General features: G+C 40.9%; 1 protein-coding gene across 1 annotated transcript; it reads left to right on the plus strand.

The window, feature by feature from the left end:
* The first annotated feature begins 22,666 nt into the window (after window positions 1-22,666).
* LOC127127036 (F-box/kelch-repeat protein At3g23880-like) lies at window positions 22,667-23,993 on the plus strand. The gene has a single exon (XM_051056117.1). The coding sequence runs from the start codon at window positions 22,733-22,735 to the stop codon at window positions 23,960-23,962; it is 1,230 nt and encodes a 409-aa protein (XP_050912074.1). The 5' UTR covers window positions 22,667-22,732; the 3' UTR covers window positions 23,963-23,993.
* The last annotated feature ends 349 nt before the right edge of the window (window positions 23,994-24,342 follow it).

A 24,342-nucleotide genomic window follows, 5' to 3' on the forward strand; every position in this document is an offset into this window, starting at 1 on the left:
CTAGGGCTTACACCAACGATCTCCCACTAGCACTAGAGCCAATCAGGCATACCCCTAATGCCCATAGATCTAGTATGGCCATCATGCTTCTGCTATGCAAGAGGTTTTGTCAGTGGGTCAGCAATATTGTCAAGTGTAGGTACTCTGCATATTTTCACATCTCCTCTATCTATTATCTCTCGAATGAGGTGATAACGCCTAAGTATGTGTTTGGATCGTTGATGAGATCTAGGCTCCTTAGCTTGTGTGCTAGCACTATTGTTATCACAATAGAGACCAATGGGATCCACAATGCTAGGAACTATGCCAAGTTCACTAATGAACTTTTTGATCTAAACAGCTTCATTTGCTGCACATGAGGCAGCAATATACTTGGCCTCGGTTGTAGAATCAGCAACTGTATCTTGCTTTGAACTTTTCCAGCTCATATCGCCACCATTTAAGCAAAACATATAACCAGATTGCGATCTAAAGTCATCCTTATCTGTCTGGAAGCTAACATCGGTGTATCCAATTACAACCAGCTCTTCCTGACCTCCATATATTAAGGATGAGTCTTTAGTCCTTCTCAAATACTAAAGGATATTCTTGACAGCTACCCAATGAGCATCACCAGGGTCAGATTGGTACCTACTCGTTGCACTTAAAGTATACGAGACATCTGGTCGAGTATATAACATGGCATACATGATAGATCCTATTGCTGATGCATATGGAATCTTATTCATGCGATCCCTTTCTTCCTTAGTTGAAGGGAATTGTGTTTTTGATAGACACGGGCCATGTTGCATAGGTATGAATCCTTTCTTGGAATCATGCATATTAAAGCGTCTCAGCACTTTGTCTATGTATGTACTCTGACTTAGGCCAAGCAGGTTTTGTAATCTATCTCTATAGATTCTGATCCCTATAATATATAGGCTGCTTCACCTAGGTCCTTCATAGAAAATCATTTCTCCAACCAAGATTTTACTTGTTGCAGGGTAGGGACATCGTTTCCAATGAGTAATATGTCATCTACATATAATACCATGAAAACGATCATGCTCCCACTAACCTTCTTGTAGACACAAGGCTTATCTTCGTTCTTGATGAATCCATATTGTTTTACTGTTTCATCAAAACAAAGATTCCAGCTTCTGGAAGCTTGCTTCAATCCATAGATTGATCTTTGTAACTTACATATCTTTTGGGCTTCTTCTGGTATGTCAAATCCTTCAGGTTGTGTCATGTACACATCCTCAAGAAGATTCCCATTAGGGAAAGCAGTTTTGATATCCATCTTCCATATTTCATAATCATGATATGCAGCGATAGCAAGTAAAATCCGAACAGATTTAAGCATTGCAACTGGTGAAAAGGTTTCATCATAGTCAACCCCATGAATTTGTTTATATCCTTTTGCAACCAGTCTTGCCTTATAGGTATGTACCTTACCATCTATGTCAGTCTTCTTTTTGAAGACCCACTTGCATCCTATAGGGTTAACTTCTACAGGAGGCTCTACCAAGGCCCAAACCTGGTTTGCGTACATGGAATCCATTTCAGATTTCATGGCTTCTAGCCACTTCTCAGACTCAGGACCATTTATGGCCTCTTGGTAGGTCACATGCTCATCTTGATCCATGAGTAATACATCACCTTGATCAGTTATGAGGTATCCATATCTCTCAGGTAGGTGACGTATCCTGCCTGACCTACGCTGGTCTTGTTCTACTTGAGCAGGTTGCTCTTCCACAACTACTTGTGTTTCCTGCTCTAATTCCTCCATAGGTGTATCAATGCTTTGTGATTCTTGAATTTCTTCAAGCTCTACTTTCCTCCCACTGATTCCTTTGGAAATAAAATCCTTTTCTAGGAAAACTCCAGTTCGAGCGACAAACACTTTTCCCTCAGAAGGATTGTAGAAGTAATACCCTCTTGTTTCTTTAGGATACCCCACAAATAAGCATTTGTCAGATTTGGGCTCAAGCTTAGTTGAAATTTGTCGTTTCACATAAACTTCGCAACCCCAAATATTCATGTAAGACATATGTGGTTTCTTACCACTCCATATATCATATGGTGTCTTCTCAACCTTTTTGGATGGAACACGGTTAAGTGTGTAAGTTGTTGTCAGTAATGCATGTCCCCAAAAGGAGTTTGGAAGATCGGCGTGACTCATCATGGATCAGACCATGTCTAATAGGGTTCGATTTCTTCTCTCAGATACATCATTCCATTGGGGTGTTCCAGGAGGAGTAAGTTGGGATAGGATCCCACACTCTTTCAGATGGTCACAAACTCTAGGCTTAAATACTCACCACCTCGATCTGATCGAAGAGTTTTAATATTCTTACCTAGTTGGTTTTGTACTTCATTCTTGAATTCCTTGAACTTTTCAAAGGACTCTGATTTGTGTTTCATTAGATACACATAACCATATCTATTGAAATCATCAGTAAATGTGATGAAGTACTGAAAACCTCCTCTGACAAGTATGTTCATTGGTCCACATACATTAGTATGTATGAGGGCCAAAAGATCATTTAGCTCTTTCACCTTTTCTTGTGAATGGAGACTTTGTCATCTTTCCAATTAAACAAGATCTTTATGAAGTCTCTACTCCATTCTTCATATCTTCCAGGTACTTTGGGCAGTTTCTCTTCCAATGTCCGGTCTTACCGCAATGGAAGCAGGTGCCTGCCTTTGTTATGCCTCCACTAGGCTTCAAAGCAGCAACAGTGGGTCTGGGTTTGGCAACTTCCTTGCCTTTCCCTTTATCACCCTGCTTGGTGGGCCTTTTATTCTGTCTCTTTCCATTTCCGATCATCAAAATGGACTTCCCTTTTGACTTCAGATTCTACTCAGTAGTTCTTAACATGGCTAGTAGTTCAGGAAGAGATTTGTACATATTATTCATATTGAAATTTAGGACAAATTGACTGAATCTATCTAGAAACAATTGCAAGATCAAATCAGTCGCAAGTTCCTTTCCGAGGGGAAAACCAACCTCTCAAGGTTTTCCACATACCCAATCATCTTGAGCACATGGGGACCTACAGGGGCTCCCTCAGCTAACTTGCCTTGAAAAAGGGCTTTTGAAACTTCAAACCTTTCATGCCTTGCTTGCTCTTGATAGAGCATCTTCAGGTGTTCGATCATATCGAACGCTGCCATGTGTCGCATTACGCGAAAAACCGGCGGGAAAACAGAACAACAGAGCCGCCACCGTGCGTTATTTATCCCAAAAGAGGGAAAGGAAACGCTCGAAGTAAACCTGGAAAGAACATGGTCTCGCGACCAAAGAGAATGGGATCGGGAGTCGGTTATGCGAAGGGAAGGTATTAGCACCCCTACGCATTCGTCGTACTCGACGGGATCCACGCACAATAGGAAGGAAAATGGTTGCTAAACACTGCTCAAAAACAAACATCGGCTGAAAGAGACACAAGAAAACAAACAAGACTGACTCGACAGGATATCGCATCCTGGGCCTACTTAGTCTATCTAGCATAGACATCAGAGTCGAAGTAGTTCGGACTAGGGGAAAACATGCTCGTTAGGATGTCGCATCCTATGCATACGTATCTTCTTGGACGAAGAAGAATCAGAGCATTCGTAGCTCGGCTCACGAACGCCAACAACACAGCACAAACACGGGCAAACATGGAACCTGAATGCCAATCGCTGGACTTACATCAGCTTCCGAACCAAACACACCCATACTGGAACCCGAATGCCAATCGCTGGACTTACATCAGCTTCCGAACCAAACACACCCACACTGGAACCCGAATGCCAATCGCTGGACTTACATCAGCTTCCAAGCACACAACAAGAGGATACGGAATGCCAATGGCTGGGCTTACATCCGTCTCCTGACACTAACACAAGAAGAAGAAGGGTCTCGATTGCAACTAGGGCAAGAGAAAGGGAAGGTCTCAATCGCAACGAGGGCGAGAGAAAAGAATTAGTGTTAGTTGTTAGTCAAACTCGACAAGACATCGCATCTCGTGCCTACGTATCTCATCTGGACATGAGAATCAGAGTTGCCGTAGTTCGGCTAAACTATTCTTGTTGGTTTGTGTTTTTTAAGTGGACGACGTCACTACGCAATCTACCGGATGCTCGACCTTTGGAGACTTACTCACCTGTAGTAGAAGGAGTTGACGTATCCTTAAGAGGGGATAATGTTTGTTTGTGTTTTAGGAAAGCTCAAGCAAGAAAGGAAGTCCTATACGAAGGAACCGTGCTACCTTAATTGACATGCAAACGAGACTACACGGAGTCTAGCAAACCTAGGGGATACAATCACACCACACAAGCACATACAGCATGAAATAAACACACCAACAAGGGGCTCAAACATCAAGGCTAGGCTTTAGTCGAGGGGTCATATCAACCTCGACAAACAAGCCTCTGTATCAAGGTGAGGTTAGCTCTTAACCTTGACATTGAGAGTCAAGGTGAAGCCAGATGAAAGGTGAGTGAAGATGAGACTTCACAGCTCGTATCCCTGGCCAGGGAGAGCTTTAGACAATGAAGTGTGGGTCCAGAAAGTGGGAACCCTTCTACACTTAAGACACTGACTCAACTGTACAACTGTACAAGATCTTGGGTTATTATCCTCAATGCATCAACACAGTGGTGTGAGCAGAGGGACGACTCAACAGAATAGCGGGAGATAGATTGCATATCTCTTTTATCCGCCAATTGCCTCATAGAGGTCTTTACCTGCTTGGGGACAAAAGTAAACAAGCACAAACATCGCCTCTTAAGGAGGACTTCAGACAGGTGCCTTGTCAAGTAACAGGCCAGGTCTTCCAGACTACATGGAGACAAGAGAGTCTACCTCAATGCTTAAGCAAAGCAAAGCAAGCTAGTTCTCAAGGAACTGAAGCGACTATGGTACCTGAAATCAATCAAATATAATCAGTATTCAAGTCACAAAGTCAAAACAGACAAATTATGAACCAACAGACAACACAATCAATCACATGTACAAAGCACAAACTCAAATGAAATGAGTTAGCATCCTACAAAACAAACCAAGTTAGTTCATCACAATCAAATAAACCAAACTCAATCAACTTGAATTAAACTCTTCAAAGCATCGTGCTTCTTAACCTGAAAAAAACAACTCAAAGGTGAGAAGTAAGACCACTAGGACAAACCTAGGGTCAAAAGGAGATGAAAAAGTTAAAACAGCAAGTGAAAAATGATCAAAACCAAGATAAATCAAGCAAGTATAGAATCCAATTGGTCTCACATCAAAACTATGCACCAAATTCATTTCATGCACAATTTAAGTCAAACTAGGCAAGTGTGGATCACATATGAGCAAACAGAATGATCACCATCAAACAAATACCAAAACAGCTCAATAAATTCCACAAAAATTCAAGTCTAAACAGAACACATTCAATGAGCTTCATATCAAATTTCATGCTATTTGGACAAGAGTAAGTAGGGAAATTAAATTCAAGAAGTCGGGACATGCAAAAATCAATCCAAACTAGGTCACCAAAGGCACATCAACTTCAAGCAAATGTAAAACAGTGAAAACAAACGAGAAATGAATGGGACCAAAGCCAAAGTGAAGTCCAACATGTTAAGAATCACTCCATCAAATTTCATCTTCATATGATAAGGTATGAGAATTTCACAAAGCATGTAAGTTAATCACTCCAGAAAACCCTAAAAATGACTAAACAGCAAACAAAAATCCCACTCAAATAGGAAATGGCTCAACAAATCCTACAAAAAATCATGGTGAAACTAGACATACATATGGTATCTCATGCAAAAATTGGGAGCAAATGGAAAAGCATAGGCATGGAAACAAAATTCATGAATTTGACATAACATAGTGTGACACGCATTGTCACACTCAACTTGAGCACATCATATCTCTCTAACCAGGAACTCAAAATTAGCAAACTATACATCAAAATCACCAGGAAAGAGTCAAGAACAAGCCTATAAAATTTCAATCATTTTGGACAAGGCATCAAGATTTCATGATAAAAATGGTGAAACATACACATAATGCATACATATCAAAGGCATTAGGCAAAGTCAAAAAATTCACCAGGCACAACTTTGACTATCATACCTAAAAATAACTAGAGAAAATTTGGAGATGAACACAAAAATCCCCATTCAATTTGGATCATTCATGATTTAATTATGATTTTTTGAAGTTTGGTTAAAAAATGAAATAAACATTTAAACATTCAAATGTAATTAAGTGGCGCCAATGGCAGATTTGTAAATACGCCTGGCCAAGACCAAAACGCGGCGTTTCAATTATTCAGTGGCGCGCTATGATTGGTTAGAAACGGCGGTAAACAACAAATTCAAACTGAAGCCAGGCAATTCAGATCAAACGCGAATCTGGAAAGGATTTTTGAGTGTTCTTCGTGTGTTCGCATTCCAGAAATCCAGCACACACAAATCATCATGAAAATAGACAAATAGCATATGGATCGAACCGTCTAACCGAGCACAATCACAATATCTACATGAATTTTCCTAATTCCTAATGTACTGAACGGATCGAGTAAGAATAGGTTTCACTTCAAAAATTCAATTCAAGATTTCTCAATGAATATCCAACGAAAATGCACGATTCAAGCTTCAGATTACTCTATGTTGCACACTCTACCTAAGCCACATGTCAATTCTAGCAATTAGAGGATTCGAATTTTACCTCTTGATGATTGCTGCTGTTGGAATCGTGCGTGCTTGGCCTCAATTGAGTGAAACAAATCGCCTACAATGGATATGAAGGTGTATGGAAGGTATAACTCAGCTCAACAGTGCTCTATCTTCAAGAAACTTCCAACTGTTATGGAACTCGAGCTTGCTTCAACAGTGAGAAATCTTCAAAGATCTTCCACTTTCTTCCCTCAACAGTTCTTCTAATCCATCTGCATATGAAGATTAACACCAGAAATAGCACGAATAATGGAGAATTCTTGATGAACAATAGAAAAAAGTGTGAAGAAAAGTGGAAAAAATTTGAGAGAATTGGGGAATTTTTGGATTTGATCTGAAAAAGTGATTTTGTGATTACCAATTTCTGTTATGATTATCAACTTATACCACCTCTTAATCCAGTTATTAATCAAGATTAACAAAAATTCAAGTGGATTAAGCAAAATGCATTTGTTAGGTAAAGTGGCCAAAATGCCCTTTCCCTTATGCAGTCAATGTATCAGTCCAAAACCAACTCAAGCAAGTTCTAAACGTCATTCATGATGTGTTGCAATTGGTCCCAAGTGCAAGTGACATGTAATTCTGAAAATCACCATTTCACACCAAAAATGCAAATTAGTCCACTTGAAAAATGCCATTTTGCTATGATGATTTTTGATGAAATGTGATAATTCACCATGAAAGTTCATGTAAAATGTGGTTTGCTCAAAGAAATATCACCCAAATTGGCCTTTCCATGTGAAAGTTATGGCACTTTGAATTTAGGCATTTTCTGAAAATGATTGGACCATATCTTGCCAACCACACATGGGAATTTCATGTTCTTGGACTTTTTGGAATGGTAAGATCAAGATCTTCAACTTTCATGTTGGACAAAAATCCATTTGAAGCTTGTATGATGAAGTAATTTTGAGGAGAAAAACTTTCCATTTTGGGCAGTTGAAATTACAGGTCACCTGCTATTTTTGGAAACTTTCTGTCTGACCTCCAATTCTTCAACCTTGGTCTTTGATATGTCAAATGAGGCTTGTATGGACATGAATGAGGCCTTTAAAACCATCTCACACCTTCCAATCCATCAAATCAGGCACAGTTGACCACAGTTGATCACAGTTGACTTTCTAGGGTTTCTGAGGAGATTCAGCTTGACTGTTGAGCTTTGATCATCCAATCTTTGTCCAAATCACTTCAAAATGATCCTTAGACCATATGAACTTGATAAACCAACCTTAGGGCCTTGTCTCAATGGAAATGGCACATGCTTGCTTGTTTGACCTGATCTCCTGATCAGTTTGACCTAATCTTGTCTGATGACTTGCACTTGGGCAAAAGGCTATGCAATGGACTATGCTAGGTTAATGACCTAAAAATGAAAATGTATGTACAAAAGGTAGGTGCAAATTTGAGGTGCTACAGCTGCCCCTATTCAATCAACTGGGAACCCGAATGGATGAGAGCAACGGCTGTCAGACTTTCAGGGTAAACAGGGATTGAATACCAAGAACCGTAGAAATTTGCACATTGCTGGGAATTTGTTTTTTTTTTGTTTTCTTCTCAGAGGTACAAGCACATCCAGACATCACAACGACGACTGGGATCAGAAATCTCAACTAGATGCCAACGGACAACTAGGAAAAACTCAACGTTTACCAAGACCAACGGAGAGGTAGCTCTACTGGAGGACGACCAGGAAAAACTCGACGTTTACCAAGACCAAAGGAGAGGTAACTCTACTGGGGACGACCAGGAAAAACTCGACGTTTACCAAGACCAACGGAGAGGTAACCCGACATCAACGGACGACGGATGAACTGGGAAGACTCTACCAGACGTCATCGGACGAAAGGGAGAAGCTCGACGTTTATCGACACCAACGGAGAAGGAGACCAGACATCAACGGACGACGGATGAACTGGGAAGACTCGACCAGACGTCATCGGACGACAGGGAGAAGCTCGACGTTTATCGACACCAACGGAGAAGGAGAATCAATTGGGGACGACCAGGAAAACTCGACCAGACGCCAACGGACGAAAGGTAGACAACAACCGGAAACCGAATAGGACGTCTACTGGGGATTCTGGCTGGAAATCAACCAGACATTACGAATGACTGGGAATAAGGTATACAATCAGACGTCATCGGACGAATGAGAAAAACTCAACGTTTATCGAAACCAACGGAGAGGTAAATCCGCATGGGGAAGGGTACAACTAGACGTCATCGGACGAATAGGAAAAACTCGACGTTTATCGACACCAACGGAGAGGAGGACTCTGAGGGGAATCACCTGGTATTACCAAATGATCTGTGGGGAATAAGCAACTAGACGTCAGCGGACGACTAGGAAAAACTCGACGTTTATCGACACCAACGGAGAGGAGGTCTTTCTGGGGATAATGAACACAACCAAATCATCAACGGATGACCGGGAAAAACTCGACGTTTATCGACACCAACGGAGAGGAGGAAAGCTTCACTAGGGAAGGAGGACGACGTCACGAACATCGAAAGATGATGTTTACCGACATCAAAAGAAGACCAGACACTTACGCATGACTGGGAAAGCACCGAAAGATGGTGTTTACCGACACCAAAGCAAACCAGACACTTACGCATGACTGGGAAATCACCGAAAGATGGTGTTTACCGACACCAAAGAAATAACACACGCGGGTGTTAATAGGATACTGACATCTACATGCCTGGGCAAGGCTACACACTTGTAGGGGATCTCACTGGGGATCAAGGTCACGACAGCGAGCAGACAGGAAGGAAAACCAAGAATACCGGGTTGTAGGTATAAAACAGGTGGCCGACCAGAGCGTGAATTGGTTTGTTTTCCAAAACACCCAACATCCTGAAGAGGGCTAGAAAAGCAGTCTTGTTAAAGGATGGACATTCGATTCCGAACAAAGGAATACGAATCTTACTCTGCTGGTGAAAACAATCAACAGATTGACCAAAGAGCGCATGAGATACATTATCTATAGCCGTCAAAACGTAGATAACATACTCGCATGGAGGATTATCCATAACCGGGTTGCAGGTTGTTAAATGGATAAATCAACCGACATCATCCTGAAGAGAGCAAAGGCAAACTTGTTAAAGGATGGACATTCGATTCCACAAGGAATACGAATCTTACTCAACTGGGGAGGACGACTTTGACCCAAGAGCACATGAGATATATTATCTATAGCCGTCAAAACGTAGATAATATACTCGCATGGAAGATTATCCATAACCGGATTGGTTGTACAATGGATAAATCGACCGAAAAGAAAGGCATCGGGGTACCAGGACTAGGTATGCAAAGATGACCAATCAAAAGGGGAAACCATAGACATTACCGACAAACGGTGAATGAAAGAGGACCCGCTGGGGATAAGGTTGCTGACTCGGAGCAAATATCCGAAAGGATGGGAATATCAGTTCCAACTGGATAATGATAACCACAAAGAGGGGATTACATCTACCGGTTAGTAGGTGGAAAACCACGGAAAAGAGTAACCGTCATCAATCAGGATGAGCACAGAGGGTTAACTCCACCAAGGGGAGAACAGAGGATTCACATCTACCGGTTAGTAGGTAGAAGACCACAAAGATAGGACTTACAACTACCGGTTTGTAGGTAGAGGCCCGCAAAATCCGCCAACAACCAGAATGAACCACAAAGGTTACCTCTGCTAGGGGATGAAAGTGGGATTTTACAACTACCAGGAGTAGGTAGAAAACCACAAAGATAGGACTTACAACTACCGGTTTGTAGGTAGAGGCCACAAATTCCGCTGAGGATAAGATGAATGAGTGCCGGTTAGTGAGCAACTACTCATTTATGCCCCAGGGAAGCACAAGAGACAGCCAAAAGGAAGCCAATTTAGGATCGATCCGAAAAGGCAAACTGAACCAAGACATCCTAATGAGGAAAGAACTCACTAGGGAAAACCCATCCCAAGGGGAGGGAACGGAAACAACCGTCATCCACGAGGATACAACTCGTGGGGAGCGCAGAAGGAAATGACAGACATTTTCTGCTTAAGGGGTCAACTCTACATGGAGAGATCAGACACACCCACATCTGCTAGGGAAAAAGATCCAAGCTGGCAAGATGTTACCAATTAGGGAGTAACAATGCTGGGGACACCCACTCGACTAAAGAGTCACTTGTTGGGGAAACACCTCTCTCAACCCTGCTGGGGATATCCACTTCTGAAATCGATCCAAGCGATGCTAAACTCTTTCCAACAATCCTATCTTGGTCACCACGGCCTCGGGCTAATGGATGCGTTTGCAATGCTGATGCATGAGAGTTTTTTTTTTTTTTTTTTTAGCGTAATGCCCCATGATTATGGAAATGCCACACACTAATGATGCAATATGCTATGCTTATCTACATGATGAATGCATAAAAACACATCTCCTCCAGAGACAACACCGGGGAGCTCTAAGAACTGCGCTGAAGCTTTCATTACCACGTCAATTTCCACCCTGCTGGGGAAAGACAACCTTTGCTGGGGATGACCTCCATCGAACCCGAACTGCATGGAGATTACCCTGCTAGAGGAGGCAACCAATCCTTACCTCTACTGGGGATAGCCCCACCGAACCCGATCCTCTTGGGGACCTTGCTGGGGAGATAGCTTCAGACTTGGAAAACAGTCACAACTATGGTAACCTTCAGGCTTGCCGAGGAGGCACCGATCTCGAATCTGTTAGGGAGATAACCCTCTCACACCCACTGGGGAAATACAGCCTATTGGACACGGAACACCTGTCGAGTCGTCGAACAGTGGCATCCATCGTCCACCCACAGTATCGGCTTTCCACTTTTGAGAACTCCCAGGCTCATCTGGACTTTTCTGATCCATCCCACGAAGATCGAACTCCTGGGATTCATACAAACTTTCCAGTCCTTAGACTTTGAAGAGTCTTCTTGATTAACTCCTTCCAGGATCGTCGTCGTTCCTTCGCCGTCTTTTACGTTCTTCTATCCCTTGCCCCTGGCTGGACTCTGTGGGGATTTCTTTTTTTTTCAAAAGGCTTCATATCATCACTTGCCAGCGAATGAAGATATCTAACGGTACCTGTACAAGAGATCGTTAGATAAAATCGTGCCCCAGGTGTGCCAACACTTCAACATCTTGGTCACTCAAACTTCCGAATAAGATTTCCAGATTTCAATCTTATAAGCATGCATCGGAAGGGACCTCTATGTTTCAAAATGCAAATATTCTTATCAAAATAGACGGATGTTTTCGTAATCAAAGCGGTAATGAAAACAAAAAACAAAACTATTTGACTGAACACGCATTTTATTGACTGAAAAAGACGGCTCAAAACCGAGCAACACACAGGAAGCAAACCCTGGAAAGAGGTGATTGCGCACCAAAGGAAAAATCTATCCTAAAGGCAATGTGAAACCATGATCTCATCGGGTTCCAATTCGGTTATACCCCATATGTCCTCAAGACTTTCCTCACTTTCGGCCTTCTGAACAAGACGCTTCCAATCGATTTCTGTCGGAGACTAGCCAAGATGTCTTAACCAAAGCACAAACGATCATGCTAGACGCAGTTGTTCGTTTCAATCCCTCTTTTTCCTGGACCGCCCTTTCGGGTTTCAGTCCGCCGGGATACCCTTTTTTGCCCAAGCCGCCCTTGTGGGGTTTTCGACTTGCCGGGTGTACAGTTCTTTTCTTTTATTATCCCTAACTTTTGCCCGAACCTTTTCTCTTTTTTTTTTGGTTCGCCGGGATGCCCCTTTTTGCCTGAACTCTTTTCTTCTTTTTGTCCAGCGGGTCTCTTTCACGAAGTATCTTTTAACTGCGTCCGCATTCACAGGGGATGGAAAATCTTCGTCATCCGTGGTCGTCGACGACAAAGCTTTGTCAGAGTAACCTTTTTTTTTACCACGAATGGACATCCATAACTGTGTGTCCACTTGCCCCACGATCGTTGAGGAGGAAGGATCATTTTCAACACCACATCTCCCACGTGATACGCACGAGGTCACACTTTTTGGTTAACAACACGCTTCATTCACTGGGTACAACTGCCCCACGGCAAATAATTGCCTGCCTCTTTTCCTCAACCAAGCTCAACGTGTCATACCGAGTCCTCATCTACTCAGCCTTCTCTAACTTCTCAATCCATCAGGACTCTCCCCAATGGGATCTAGACTTCAGTAGACAATATCACTTCCATCCCATACTGAATGAGGAAGGCGTTGCCCCAGTAGATGCACGCACCGAAGTACGATACCCAGGATATCAACCTCGTATTCAGCCACCATCGTTGGTGCATTCAAATGTTATCAGGGAAGCTCTAACTCATTCACTTTAAACTCTCCCCATCAGACATCAGAATCCGTTCGGATTCAGGGTCAGGCCCCTCCTCCGGGATCGGTCACTCTCAATCTTTCGATTTGAGTACCTCGAGATGTCCTCATCAGGGACCTCAAACTTCCTGGACTGATAATCATCAGTGGGCGAGATAACCATACAGTACCCTCCTCTTGATTACTTTCTGGGAGACATACTGAACATCGTATTCAGTCGACACCATTCGCCCTCTCGCAACCCGTCCGGTCCATGCTGACTTCTCAAGCACGTACTTGACCAGATCCATTTTGGATATCCACAAAGTGGTATGAACCAGCATACACTGTCTCAGTCGGCGAGCAGCCTATGCCAAAGTACATCAAGTCTTCTCGAACAGTGAGTGTATTGTTTCACAGTCGATAAACTTTTTGCTTAGGTAAATTGCATGCTCTTTTTGACAAGACTCGTCATGCTGACACCATACACCTCATAGACCCCTTGAGGGCTGTCAAGTACCAGATTAACAGAATCAGAGGTTCCTGCAACTTATTCTTTTTCCAATTCCCTTTTGCAATCATTATTCTACCTGACCGTTTGATCTCTTTCTTGTTTTTCTTGTCTTCGGTTCAGGCGTTTCTTGTATCGTTTTTTCTTTTTTCTTTTTTTCTTTTTTTTCTTCTTTTTTTTTTGCAGGATCGACCTCGATTCCTCTTTCCTTCGCAACATGCCTCGGCAGCTTGCTGGACAGCACTCCAGAAGGGCGCTAATTCGAACTCAACAGTATGAGTTATCTCTACCTATCAAACAACTTGATCCCCCGAATGCCCCTCTTCTGCTTGGGACTTTGCCATCATGTCATCAACATAGAATTTGATTCCATGATGAGTCATATCATGAAGCAAAGTCACTTTGATACGTGGCATCGGTATTCCTGAGACCGATTGGCATCGCCTTCGCTTTTGACACTGGCCTCCAGGCGGAACCAACTTTCGCTTCCTTTCCGACCTCGGCGGTACTTGGGATGACAATTTTGACTCGCTCCTCGTGCGGTTGAATCACCCTCTCCTCTTGTTTTAACAACCTGGCTAATCTTCTAACAGATCACAATCTTCTTCGCCTTTTTCTTCGGCATGATAGAGCGGATTGTCGAAGCCATACAAAGGTGTAACCAAATTGTTATCGATGAGATCAGGAGGATGGTCACTTTTGAGGTTGGAACGAAACAAGTTCAAAAGGAAAGAGAAAGAAAAACATTGCCATTTTTATTTCTTAAAACTGCAAAAATAATTGAAAAACAGGGAACACCGCTTTTAATCACAAAAACATCCATTTATTACTGATGCAAAATGTTGCACAATGAAACACATGAGATGACCCTTACAATGGACCATTACGTTTCGGGCAAAACGTATGGCTTTCATGCAAACAACATTAAAACACAGAAATACTACACTTCCGGATGAGTGACAGTGATGCTTTTGGAGGCCTTCCAGTTGCCTGGTACGCACGACTTTATCCATAGCTCGAGCTCGCGGTCACGGTCGGTCTCTTCATTCACTGAACAAGCATGATCAGAATCCAGTATTCCTGCACTGACAAAGGTGTACGGCGGACGACGTCCTCTGTTTGGTCTAGACGACTCTTGATCTGGATAACCAATCCCGAACATGTCTGCCTTTACCACTATGTCAATGATCCTGCCCCAGCCTTGGGCCTCTTGGTTCTTCACCACCTCTAGAGCTTGTTTATAAGAAGAAATGGACAGCTTCTTCTCTTTCTCAACAACAGCATTCTCCACCTTGACGGTTTCGATTGCTTGACTGGGCATTTCAAATTTTTCACTGTCCATTTCCCCTTCTATCATCTTCTGGGTCGTATCTCTCATCAATACACACCCCTCTGTGGTGACGGCCGCACAGCAATTATCAATAACAGGGAAAGCTCCATCCTTCATCAGAGGTTCTGGGACCACAGCCATTGGAACCTTTAACTGATCTTCCTCAGTCACCTCCATTCCTCTCTTGGTCTTTTCACCATCTTCACTTTTACAGGACCCTGCCTGGGTACAGGGCTGACATCCCCATCCATGATCTGTGCCAAGCTGATGGTCTTGGAGTCTACCATGTCCTGGACGACATGCTTGAAAGCCCTACAACCCTCAACACTGTGTCCGGGTGCCTCAGAATGGAACTCGCACCTGGCACTCTCATCATAGTGTGCAGGCCTCTTCTGTTGTGCTATGGGAATCAAAATCCTTGGCCGGACTAACCCCAAATCCCTCAATCTTCTGAACAGAAGGGTGTAGGTCACAGGTGGTTCCTCAAACTGACGCTCCTCCTTTTTCTTCTTCACTTGGCTCCTAACTCTCGGTGCTTTCTGTTGAGGTGGTGGTTGTTGCTGTGGAGCAGGTGTATTACCAACAGGAGTGGTTACAGTGGCAGCGTAAGGGTGATAACGATCCTGACTGCATTCCCTTTTTACCGGCATACCAACTGACTCAACCTCCTTCTTGAAAGGACCACTGTCAGAGAGTTTCTTTACTACAGAGCCAGAGGGATTTGCTACTTCGGGTGACGGAGCCTTTCCCTGAACTTTCTCCACCATCAGCCACTTCTCAATCTTTTCCAATCTCTCAGTCATGGCTTTCTGCCTCAAGGCAAGCCCTTGCACAACACTAAACAAATCCCTCACCATCTCTTTCAGTTCAAGGATGTCGGCGTTGGGAAGATCCATCAGCTTGGATTTGTTGCTTCTAGCAGGATATCTGAGCAAACGAGCTATGCGCACCGGTTGACACCTACAAAACAGCAAATGGGTTAGTATGACTCACACATGCAGCGTCTACCCGTACCAGGAATATTTGTCCTTTGATTTTGGTTTCACAGAGACAGAGAATTTTTCATTAATAACAATCCGACATTTGGATGTCTCTCAACCAGAATCTTAATCAAAAATAATGGACCCTGAGTACGGATGGACGTGAGTTGAATGCAGATGAATGTGAAATGGGATGATGCAAATGCATGAATGCAAGTCACTGTGCCACCAAGTCATCTGAAGACCCATTCTCTGAACCAGTCACAGTAAACTGAGTCACCATAAATCTGACTTGGGGAGTTCCGAAATAAACGGAATTGGAGATTACATCATCATCAAGATTAACAAAAATTCAAGTGGATTAAGCAAAATGCATTTGTTAGGTAAAGTGGCCAAAATGCCCTTTCCCTTATGCAGTCAATGTATCAGTCCAAAACCAGCTCAAGCAAGTTCTAAACGTCATTCATGATGTGTTGCAATTGGTCCCAAGTGCAAGTGACATGTAATTCTGAAAATCACCATTTCACACCAAAAATGCAAATTAGTCCACTTGAAAAATGCCATTTTGCTATGATGATTTTTGATGAAATGTGATAATGCACCATGAAAGTTCATGTCAAATGTGGTTTGCTCAAAGAAAGATCACCCAAATTGGCCTTTCCATGTGAAAGTTATGGCACTTTGAATTTAAGCATTTTCTGAAAATGATTGGACCATATCTTGCCAACCACACATGGGAATTTCATGTTCTTGGACTTTTTGGAATGGTGAGATCAAGATATTCAACTTTCATGTTGGACAAAAATCCATTTGAAGCTTGTATGATGAAGTAATTTTGAGGAGAAAAACTTTCCATTTTGAGCAGTTGAAATTACAGGTCACCTGCTATTTTTGGAAACTTTCTGTCTGACCTCCAATTCTTCAACCTTGGTCTTTGATATGTCAAATGAGGCTTGTATGGACATGAATGAGGCCTTCCAAACCATCTCACACCTTTCAATCCATAAAATCAGGCACAGTTGACCACAGTTGATCACAGTTGACTTTCTAGGGTTTCTGAGGAGATTCAGCTTGACTGTTGAGCTTTGATCATCCAATCTTTGTCCAAATCACTTCAAAATGATCCTTAGACCATATGAACTTGATAAACCAACCTTAGGGCCTTGTCTCAATGGAAATGGCACATGCTTGCTTGTTTGACCTGATCTCTTGATCAGTTTGACCTAATCTTGTCTGATGACTTGCACTTGGGCAAAAGGCTATGCAATGCTATGCAATGGACTATGCTAGGTTAATGACCTAAAAATGAAAATGTATGTACAAAAGGTAGGTGCAAATTTGAGGTGCTACACCATGTTCTCATGTTGCTTTTGCAACTTTGAGTTCATGGTAGCTAGCATGAGACAAGCAGTTTCATTGGCATCATCAACATGCTTCTTATAAGCATCTCTTTATGCCTTAGGTGAAACCTACATTATCCGATACTAGTCTTGATGAGTGCTAAAACTTGGAAAGCATAAACTTAATATTTAATTTGAGGGAATTGCAGTTGTTCTGATCTCACCAGCTTATTTATCATATAAATCGTCTCTCACATGCATCAACATACATTCACATGCATCAACATACATTCATAATGAATCAACATACATAATGAAACAGTTATGGCCCCTAGCGCAATTGTTCTCCCAAGCCAATGAGAGAACCTAAGCTAACCTAATAACGATCTAAGCTTCTCCAAGCAAGATCTTCAAGGTTGTCCTCCTTTGATATTGAATTCTTCTCTTTCATCATAACATTACATTACATAAAAGAAAACTCGTTTTACATACGAGGGAGTGAGATGAGAAAAGAAGTTACATTAAGAGATTAAAAGAGAGGCACGACACGCAGGTCGTATTTTAAAATCCCAAAACAAAATAAAGGAAAAATAAGGTCATAACCGATCACCACAAGACAATAATAATAAATATATTATTATTATTAATTTTAATTCTTTTAATTAATTAAAACCAAATTAAATTTCGGCGACTGATCACACTACGCAGAGTTAGTCGGGGGTCCGCTGCCCCGCGCCGAAAATTTTAATGAACAATTCATTTAAAATCGACGTCGGTTTTGCATCAACACAAATCTTGCGCAGTCACAAAACTGAAAAACCGAGAAGTCTGGCTCTGTGAATGTGACGACCGTCACAAAGCATGTTACGACCGTCACGTTCAGCTTGTTACGACCGTCACAGGCCCATGACGAACGTCACGCGGCCAGCGCAATCACAAAACAGAAAAACCGAGAATTCTAACTCTGTGAATGTGACGACCGTCACAAAGCATGTTACGAACGTCACGTTCGGCTTGTTATGACTGTCACGTCCAACTTGTTACGACCGTCACAGGCCCATGACGAACGTCACGCGGCCAAAATCAGCGCTTTTGAAACAGTCAACAGACGTGATCCAACAAGCCTTCAATTCACAACTCTTTGACGGCACAACCCTTGTGCCGTCACTAACCCTAATGCACCAATTTGAGACCGTCAAACACACCTCGATTGTTGATTCAGTATGATTGATCAACAGGTCATTGCTTCACCATACTAATGTCGGATTCCGAAGCAAATGACCATTGATCGTTCAAAGGAAAACAACCATTAAGCATTTGAATGAACGAAATAGAAATAGTATATCATATATATCGTATTTTGCATTAGGATTATTTATATCATATATATAACTTGATCGATCTCAATTGTGTAACCTATGGACGATCGATGTATCACTGCTTTACCATACTAATGTCGGATTCCGAAGCATAGTCAACATCAATCATCCAAATCGTACACACATGATGCCAAATTTAATTACTCCTTTATTCTTTGATTCATTATGTCTTTTAATCACATTAATACAGAAAATAAATAACTATCAGATGCATGGTTTTGTAAGTGGCTCTGATACCACTGAAGGAAAATAACGATCCAAAACGCAGCGGAATTTAAAATTTTATCCTTTAGTGATCCTTACGAATGGGCATGATCAGTGATAGAATCATTACCTCTTGTGACGATTGAAACCTTTGATGCAGATCTACGGAGCGATCACGAACGTTGAACAATGACAACGCCTCTACTCAGTCCACACGAATGGATTCCTTCAATCTCAGTGCTAGCTGCTACAAATGAAGGCTTTGAGTGCGAGAGAGAGAGAGAGAGAGAGAGAGAGAGAGAGAGAGAGAGAGAGAGAGAGAAACGAAAAACGCAACTGCACTAATGCTTCTGCACAAGGGTTCTATTTATAGAACCACTTGCGTGGGCTATAAGCTAAAAAAGCCCACTTAAGTGTATGTGGCCCATATCTTATAATATGCCAAAATCACTTAAGCGCGTGGTACCTTACCATATTTCGTATTCTACTTAAGTACATTATACCTTACGATGATCTACAATTCACTTAAGTGCACCGTACCTTACGGTGTTCCTTAGTTACTCTATGTCTCATAAATCCGTCCTTTGTGTGTGACCCTGTAGGTTTTCACGGCATTGGCAATTATATTAGATCACGTATTTAACATAATAAACAGTGAGCGATATCTAGTAACACATCATTGCTACCCAAGACACGAAAATGTCATATGATCTGACAAATCCTTTTGTGATAATACTTATGTGTACAATTATCCTTTTGCCCTTATGTCTATATTGAACACAAGGCAGAGACCGTGTCATCCTTGTCCAGTTCAATATTGGGCCCATAGACATTTATCCTGTTACGCAGGATGGACAAATTCCTTACGAATGAGCATGATTAGTGGTAGAATCGTTACCTCTTGTGATGATTGAAACCTTTGATGCAGATCTACGGAGCGATCACGAACGTTAAACGATGACAACGCCTCTACTCAGTCCACACGAACGGATTCCTTCAATATCAATGCTAGCTGCTACGAATGAAGGCTTTGAGTGAGTGTGTGTGTGTGTGTGTGTGTGTGTGTGTGTGTGTGTGTGTGTGTGTGAGAGAGAGAGAGAGAGAGAGAGAGAGAGAAATGAAAAATGCAACTTCACTAATTCTTCTGCACAAGGGTTCTATTTATAGAACCACTTGTGTGGGCTATAAGCTAAAAAATCCCACTTAAGTGTGTGTGGCCCATATCTTATAATATGCCAAAATCACTTAAGCATGTGGTACCTTACCATATTTCGTATTCTACTTAAGTACACCGTACCTTACGATGTTCTACAATTCACTTAAGTGCATCTTACCTTACGGTGTTCCTTAGTTACTCTATCTCTCATCAATCTATCCTTTGTGTGTGACCCTGTAGGTTTTCGCGACATTGGCAATTATATTAAATCACGCATTTAACATAATAAACAGTGAGCGGTATCTAGCAACACATCACTACTACCCAGGACACGAAAATGTCATGTGATCTGACAAATCCGTTTGTGATAATACTTATGTGTACAATTACCCTTTTGCCCTTATGTATATATTGAACACAAGGCATAGACCGTGTCATCCTTGTCCAGTTCAATATTAGGCCCATAGACATTTATCTTGTTACGCAGGATGGACAAATTCCATCTAGGTCACTCATGTCCCTTAGCATGCTTCGTGGAATACCCGTCAACTGTCTTTATGGTCATCCAGTTACAGACAATGTTTGATCAGCAACAAGGCACTCGACTCTACATCTAGGGTCCATAATGGTTTCAGGTCGAAGGGTGGTATACACCATTATAACCATGAGAATAACTTATAACACTTTGCATAACATTCTATATAGTATTCTCATAGCGGGTCAATCCAGTATAAATATTACTCTTAATATTCATACATATGTTTAAGACTTGATAACTCCTTATCCATGATCCATGAGACGTGATCATCAGTCTATATACATAATAGTCTTAATGCTTTAATGTTATCCTACTTCACAATAAAGCTCGACTACGAATACTTTAAGAATATTGTCCTTATGTTTAATGTGATATCATGATTAAGTCATACTTGATACATTAAACGGACTAACTATTCTAGAGACTTTATTAAACAAACATAATAAAGAAAAAGCCTTTTATTATTAATAAATAATTCGATACAAGTACCAAAAGTATTGGCCTCTAGGGCTTACACCAACATCTATGCCACCAATGGGTCGAGGTCCCATAGGGGCTCTCCTACTTCTTTATATATAGAACCCATCGAGTTATGCGACGTCAACTGGATAGGATCCCACTAGGGCTCTCCAACTTCATTAGGTTTAGAACCCACCAGGTTCTACGACGAAAACTGGTCGAGATCCTACTAGGACTTTTTGATTTCTCTATGTCTAGAACCTACCAAGTTCTACAATGAAAATGGGTCGAGATCCCACAATGGCTCTCCGACTTCTCTATGTCTAGAACCTATCGGGTTCTACAACGTCAACAACCCGAGATCTCATCTGGGCTCTTTGATCTTTATACATCACGAATCCACCAGGTTTCCCCGACTTCTTCAGTAAAATCGTAGCTTTTTTGGATTTCATTATTCATAAATCTTCCCAATAGGTGCCAAGATGAATCCTTTCAGAATTGATTCATCATAAAGACCACTAATTTACTAGAGCTCACTCGATCAAAATGCGTAAAATTAAAGTGCGTGTAGATCAAGTTTTTGTAATACGGGATAAACTCAAAACACTTCACCCTTATAGGCCTCGTACTTTGGGGGCTTATGTACATCCCAAATTTTTTAGCTTAGTTAGGATATCTATTTTTAGTGTTGGTTGAGGTGGTCGTGCAGGAGCCGGGGTGAAACACATAAGTCAGCCCTTGATAGATGTCAGATGGTCTGGTTAGTATCCCACCCTAACGCTAACGGTTAAGAGGCGGGCTAAGAGTCATACGGAGATTACAAAATTGATATTTGAACAGTTACAACTCATGATTAGTAGTTGTTAATGAGACAACAGACATTACCTTAAGTATTCAAGCATGGGAGACGTAGGGACAACTCATTATGGCCTATTATGCAAGGAGTCAGAGGGTTGAAGGAAAGATTTTACAAGAAGCTCCAAAAAGAATATCCAACGGAAGAGATCGATGAGAGAAGAACATGGAAGACCACAAAAATGGTGGTCATTCCTCTCTTCTAAAAGAACCTCGCAAACACCCGACTCTCATTATTTTTGTGGTCTCACCGCTTCGAGGAGATTATCCAAAACTATTTATCGAATATATATATATATATATATATATATATATATATATATATATATATATATATATATATATATATATATATATATATATATATATATATATATATATATATATATATATATATATATATATATATCTTCATTTAATATTAAATTTGTCCGTATTTTCTATTTTTTCAATGGAACAAAAATTTAATTTGACTTCTATTAGAGGTGTTTTATTTTAGACAGTAAAAACACCTAAATTTTTTATATAATCATAAAAACTATTCGATTTAAAAAATGTTAAATTTATTTACAAATATATTCTAAAAATGAATATATTAAATAAGCTTAATCGGTTTTTTCATCTTTAAACCATGTTTTAAAACAAAAATCTCAAGCTGATGATATATAGTTTAATTTCATTTTTGAAAATAAGTTTTAAATATTTATTTAAAAAGTAGCTTCAAAAAAGCTGTAGATTGAAAAGACAATAAAAAGGCTGTAAAATATTTTCCAAACCCTAATAAAGAAACAACTAAAATTTTCCATCATAGATAGCCGTAATATATGGCTTTCTCCGTATATCTTTCTGTGGACGGTTAATTTGTTTTATTTTGTTTTGCATGGATTCATATATATACACCTCATGATTAGTTTCTTTAGATTTCAACATTCCACCACAAGGGCGCTGGGTTGATCTACAATGAATCCGTCGCCGATCTTCCTTCCCGATGATCTCATCGCCAAATTACTTTCCTTTCTTCCCGTCAAATCTCTTGTCCGATTTAAGTGTGTCAGTAAGTCGTGGAGAACTCTCATCTCCGATTCCACCTTCGTCAAATTGCACCTCAAGAACTCAGCAACACAAAATCCGATGTTCACACTAATCACGCATCACATGAAGACTATTTCCGGAGATTCTCCTTACGGTAGTTACAAAGAGGATTACAGTGTAGTTCCATATCCCATAGCTACTTTACTCGATAATCCCGCACTCCCCCTTTTTGACGATCCTTACTATTATGTGAAAAACAAAGGATGCTCTAAAGTAATTGCTTCCTGTAATGGATTGATTCTTTTGACCGGTGATTTATTCAATGGTATCTATAGTGAGTGCTGGTTTCAATTGTGGAATCCAGCTACCAAGACAATATCTAAAGAAATTGGGTATTTTGATTTTGATAAACCTTTCCGCTATGCATTTGGTTGTGATGATTCAACAAACACTTATAAAGTGGTGGCATCCCGTTACATACCTAAACAGCGGACAACTGAGGTGAGAATTCTTAGTTTGGATGATGATGTTTGGAGAGACATTGAAAGTTTCCCGGTTGTTCCTCTTCATTTGGACTATGCTGAATATAACATCTATGATAGTGTCTATGGTGGTGTGTATTTGAGTGGTACTGTTAATTGGTTAGCAATTCACAACAACATTCACTACAATACTTATGTTATTAAGAATATTACTGTTGAAGATTTTGTTATTGTTTCTCTTGATTTGAGGACTGAGACGTACAATCAATATCGTCTGCCTCGTGATTTTGACGAAGTGCCGCCTTCAGACCCAACCATTGGTGTTTTAGGGGGTTTTCTTTGTTTTTCTTATTCTTATAAGAACACTGATTTTGTTATATGGCGGATGAAGAAATTTGGCGTTGAAGATTCTTGGACTCAATTTCTCAAAATTAATTATCAAAACCTTCAAACAGGTTATGATATTAATGACTTTACAAAATATTATTTTCATTTGATGCCCTTGCTTCTTTCTAAAGATGGTGATACACTGGTGCTTAAGATTAAGAATGAAGATCAAGCAATTCTCTATAATTTGAGAGATAATAGAGTAAAGCGAACAAAAATTAGGGGGGGAGGTTGGGTATGTTGGGAATCTCTCAAAGGTTACACTGAAAGCTTAGTTCCAGTTTATTAAAAATAAATTTTTGTCTCATGATTTACTGGTTTGAATTCGTGTTTATTTATATATGTTGTTTTTCCATTTATTCACATGCATTACAAGAAATTTATTGATTTGTGACACTTGGATTGTGACCCTAACATAAAAATGGCCCTCTTACAATATTTGTGACAGTTGCCACGACAGGTAAGGGCAACCGCCTTAACTTATTAACAGATTTTGATCGTGAGCCTTTTATTTTTCCTGTAGAGCTCAAATGCATTTTCCTATACCATGCAAACCCTTCAGCCTTCTACATCTTCTTTATCCCTTTATCAACATCTCAAATCCCTAAATCCCAAATCGTTTCATTTTTAATTTTTCTCAAACCTTCAAATCCCTACATACTATAAGTC

This window comes from Lathyrus oleraceus, chromosome 3 (assembly GCF_024323335.1).
Source record: "Lathyrus oleraceus cultivar Zhongwan6 chromosome 3, CAAS_Psat_ZW6_1.0, whole genome shotgun sequence".
NCBI lineage: Eukaryota > Viridiplantae > Streptophyta > Magnoliopsida > Fabales > Fabaceae > Lathyrus > Lathyrus oleraceus.

Excerpts from the sequence above, each read along its gene's own strand:
- LOC127127036 (XM_051056117.1), top strand. The coding sequence starts at position 22,733 with ATGAATCCGTCGCCGATCTTCCTTCCCGATGATCTCATCGCCAAATTA.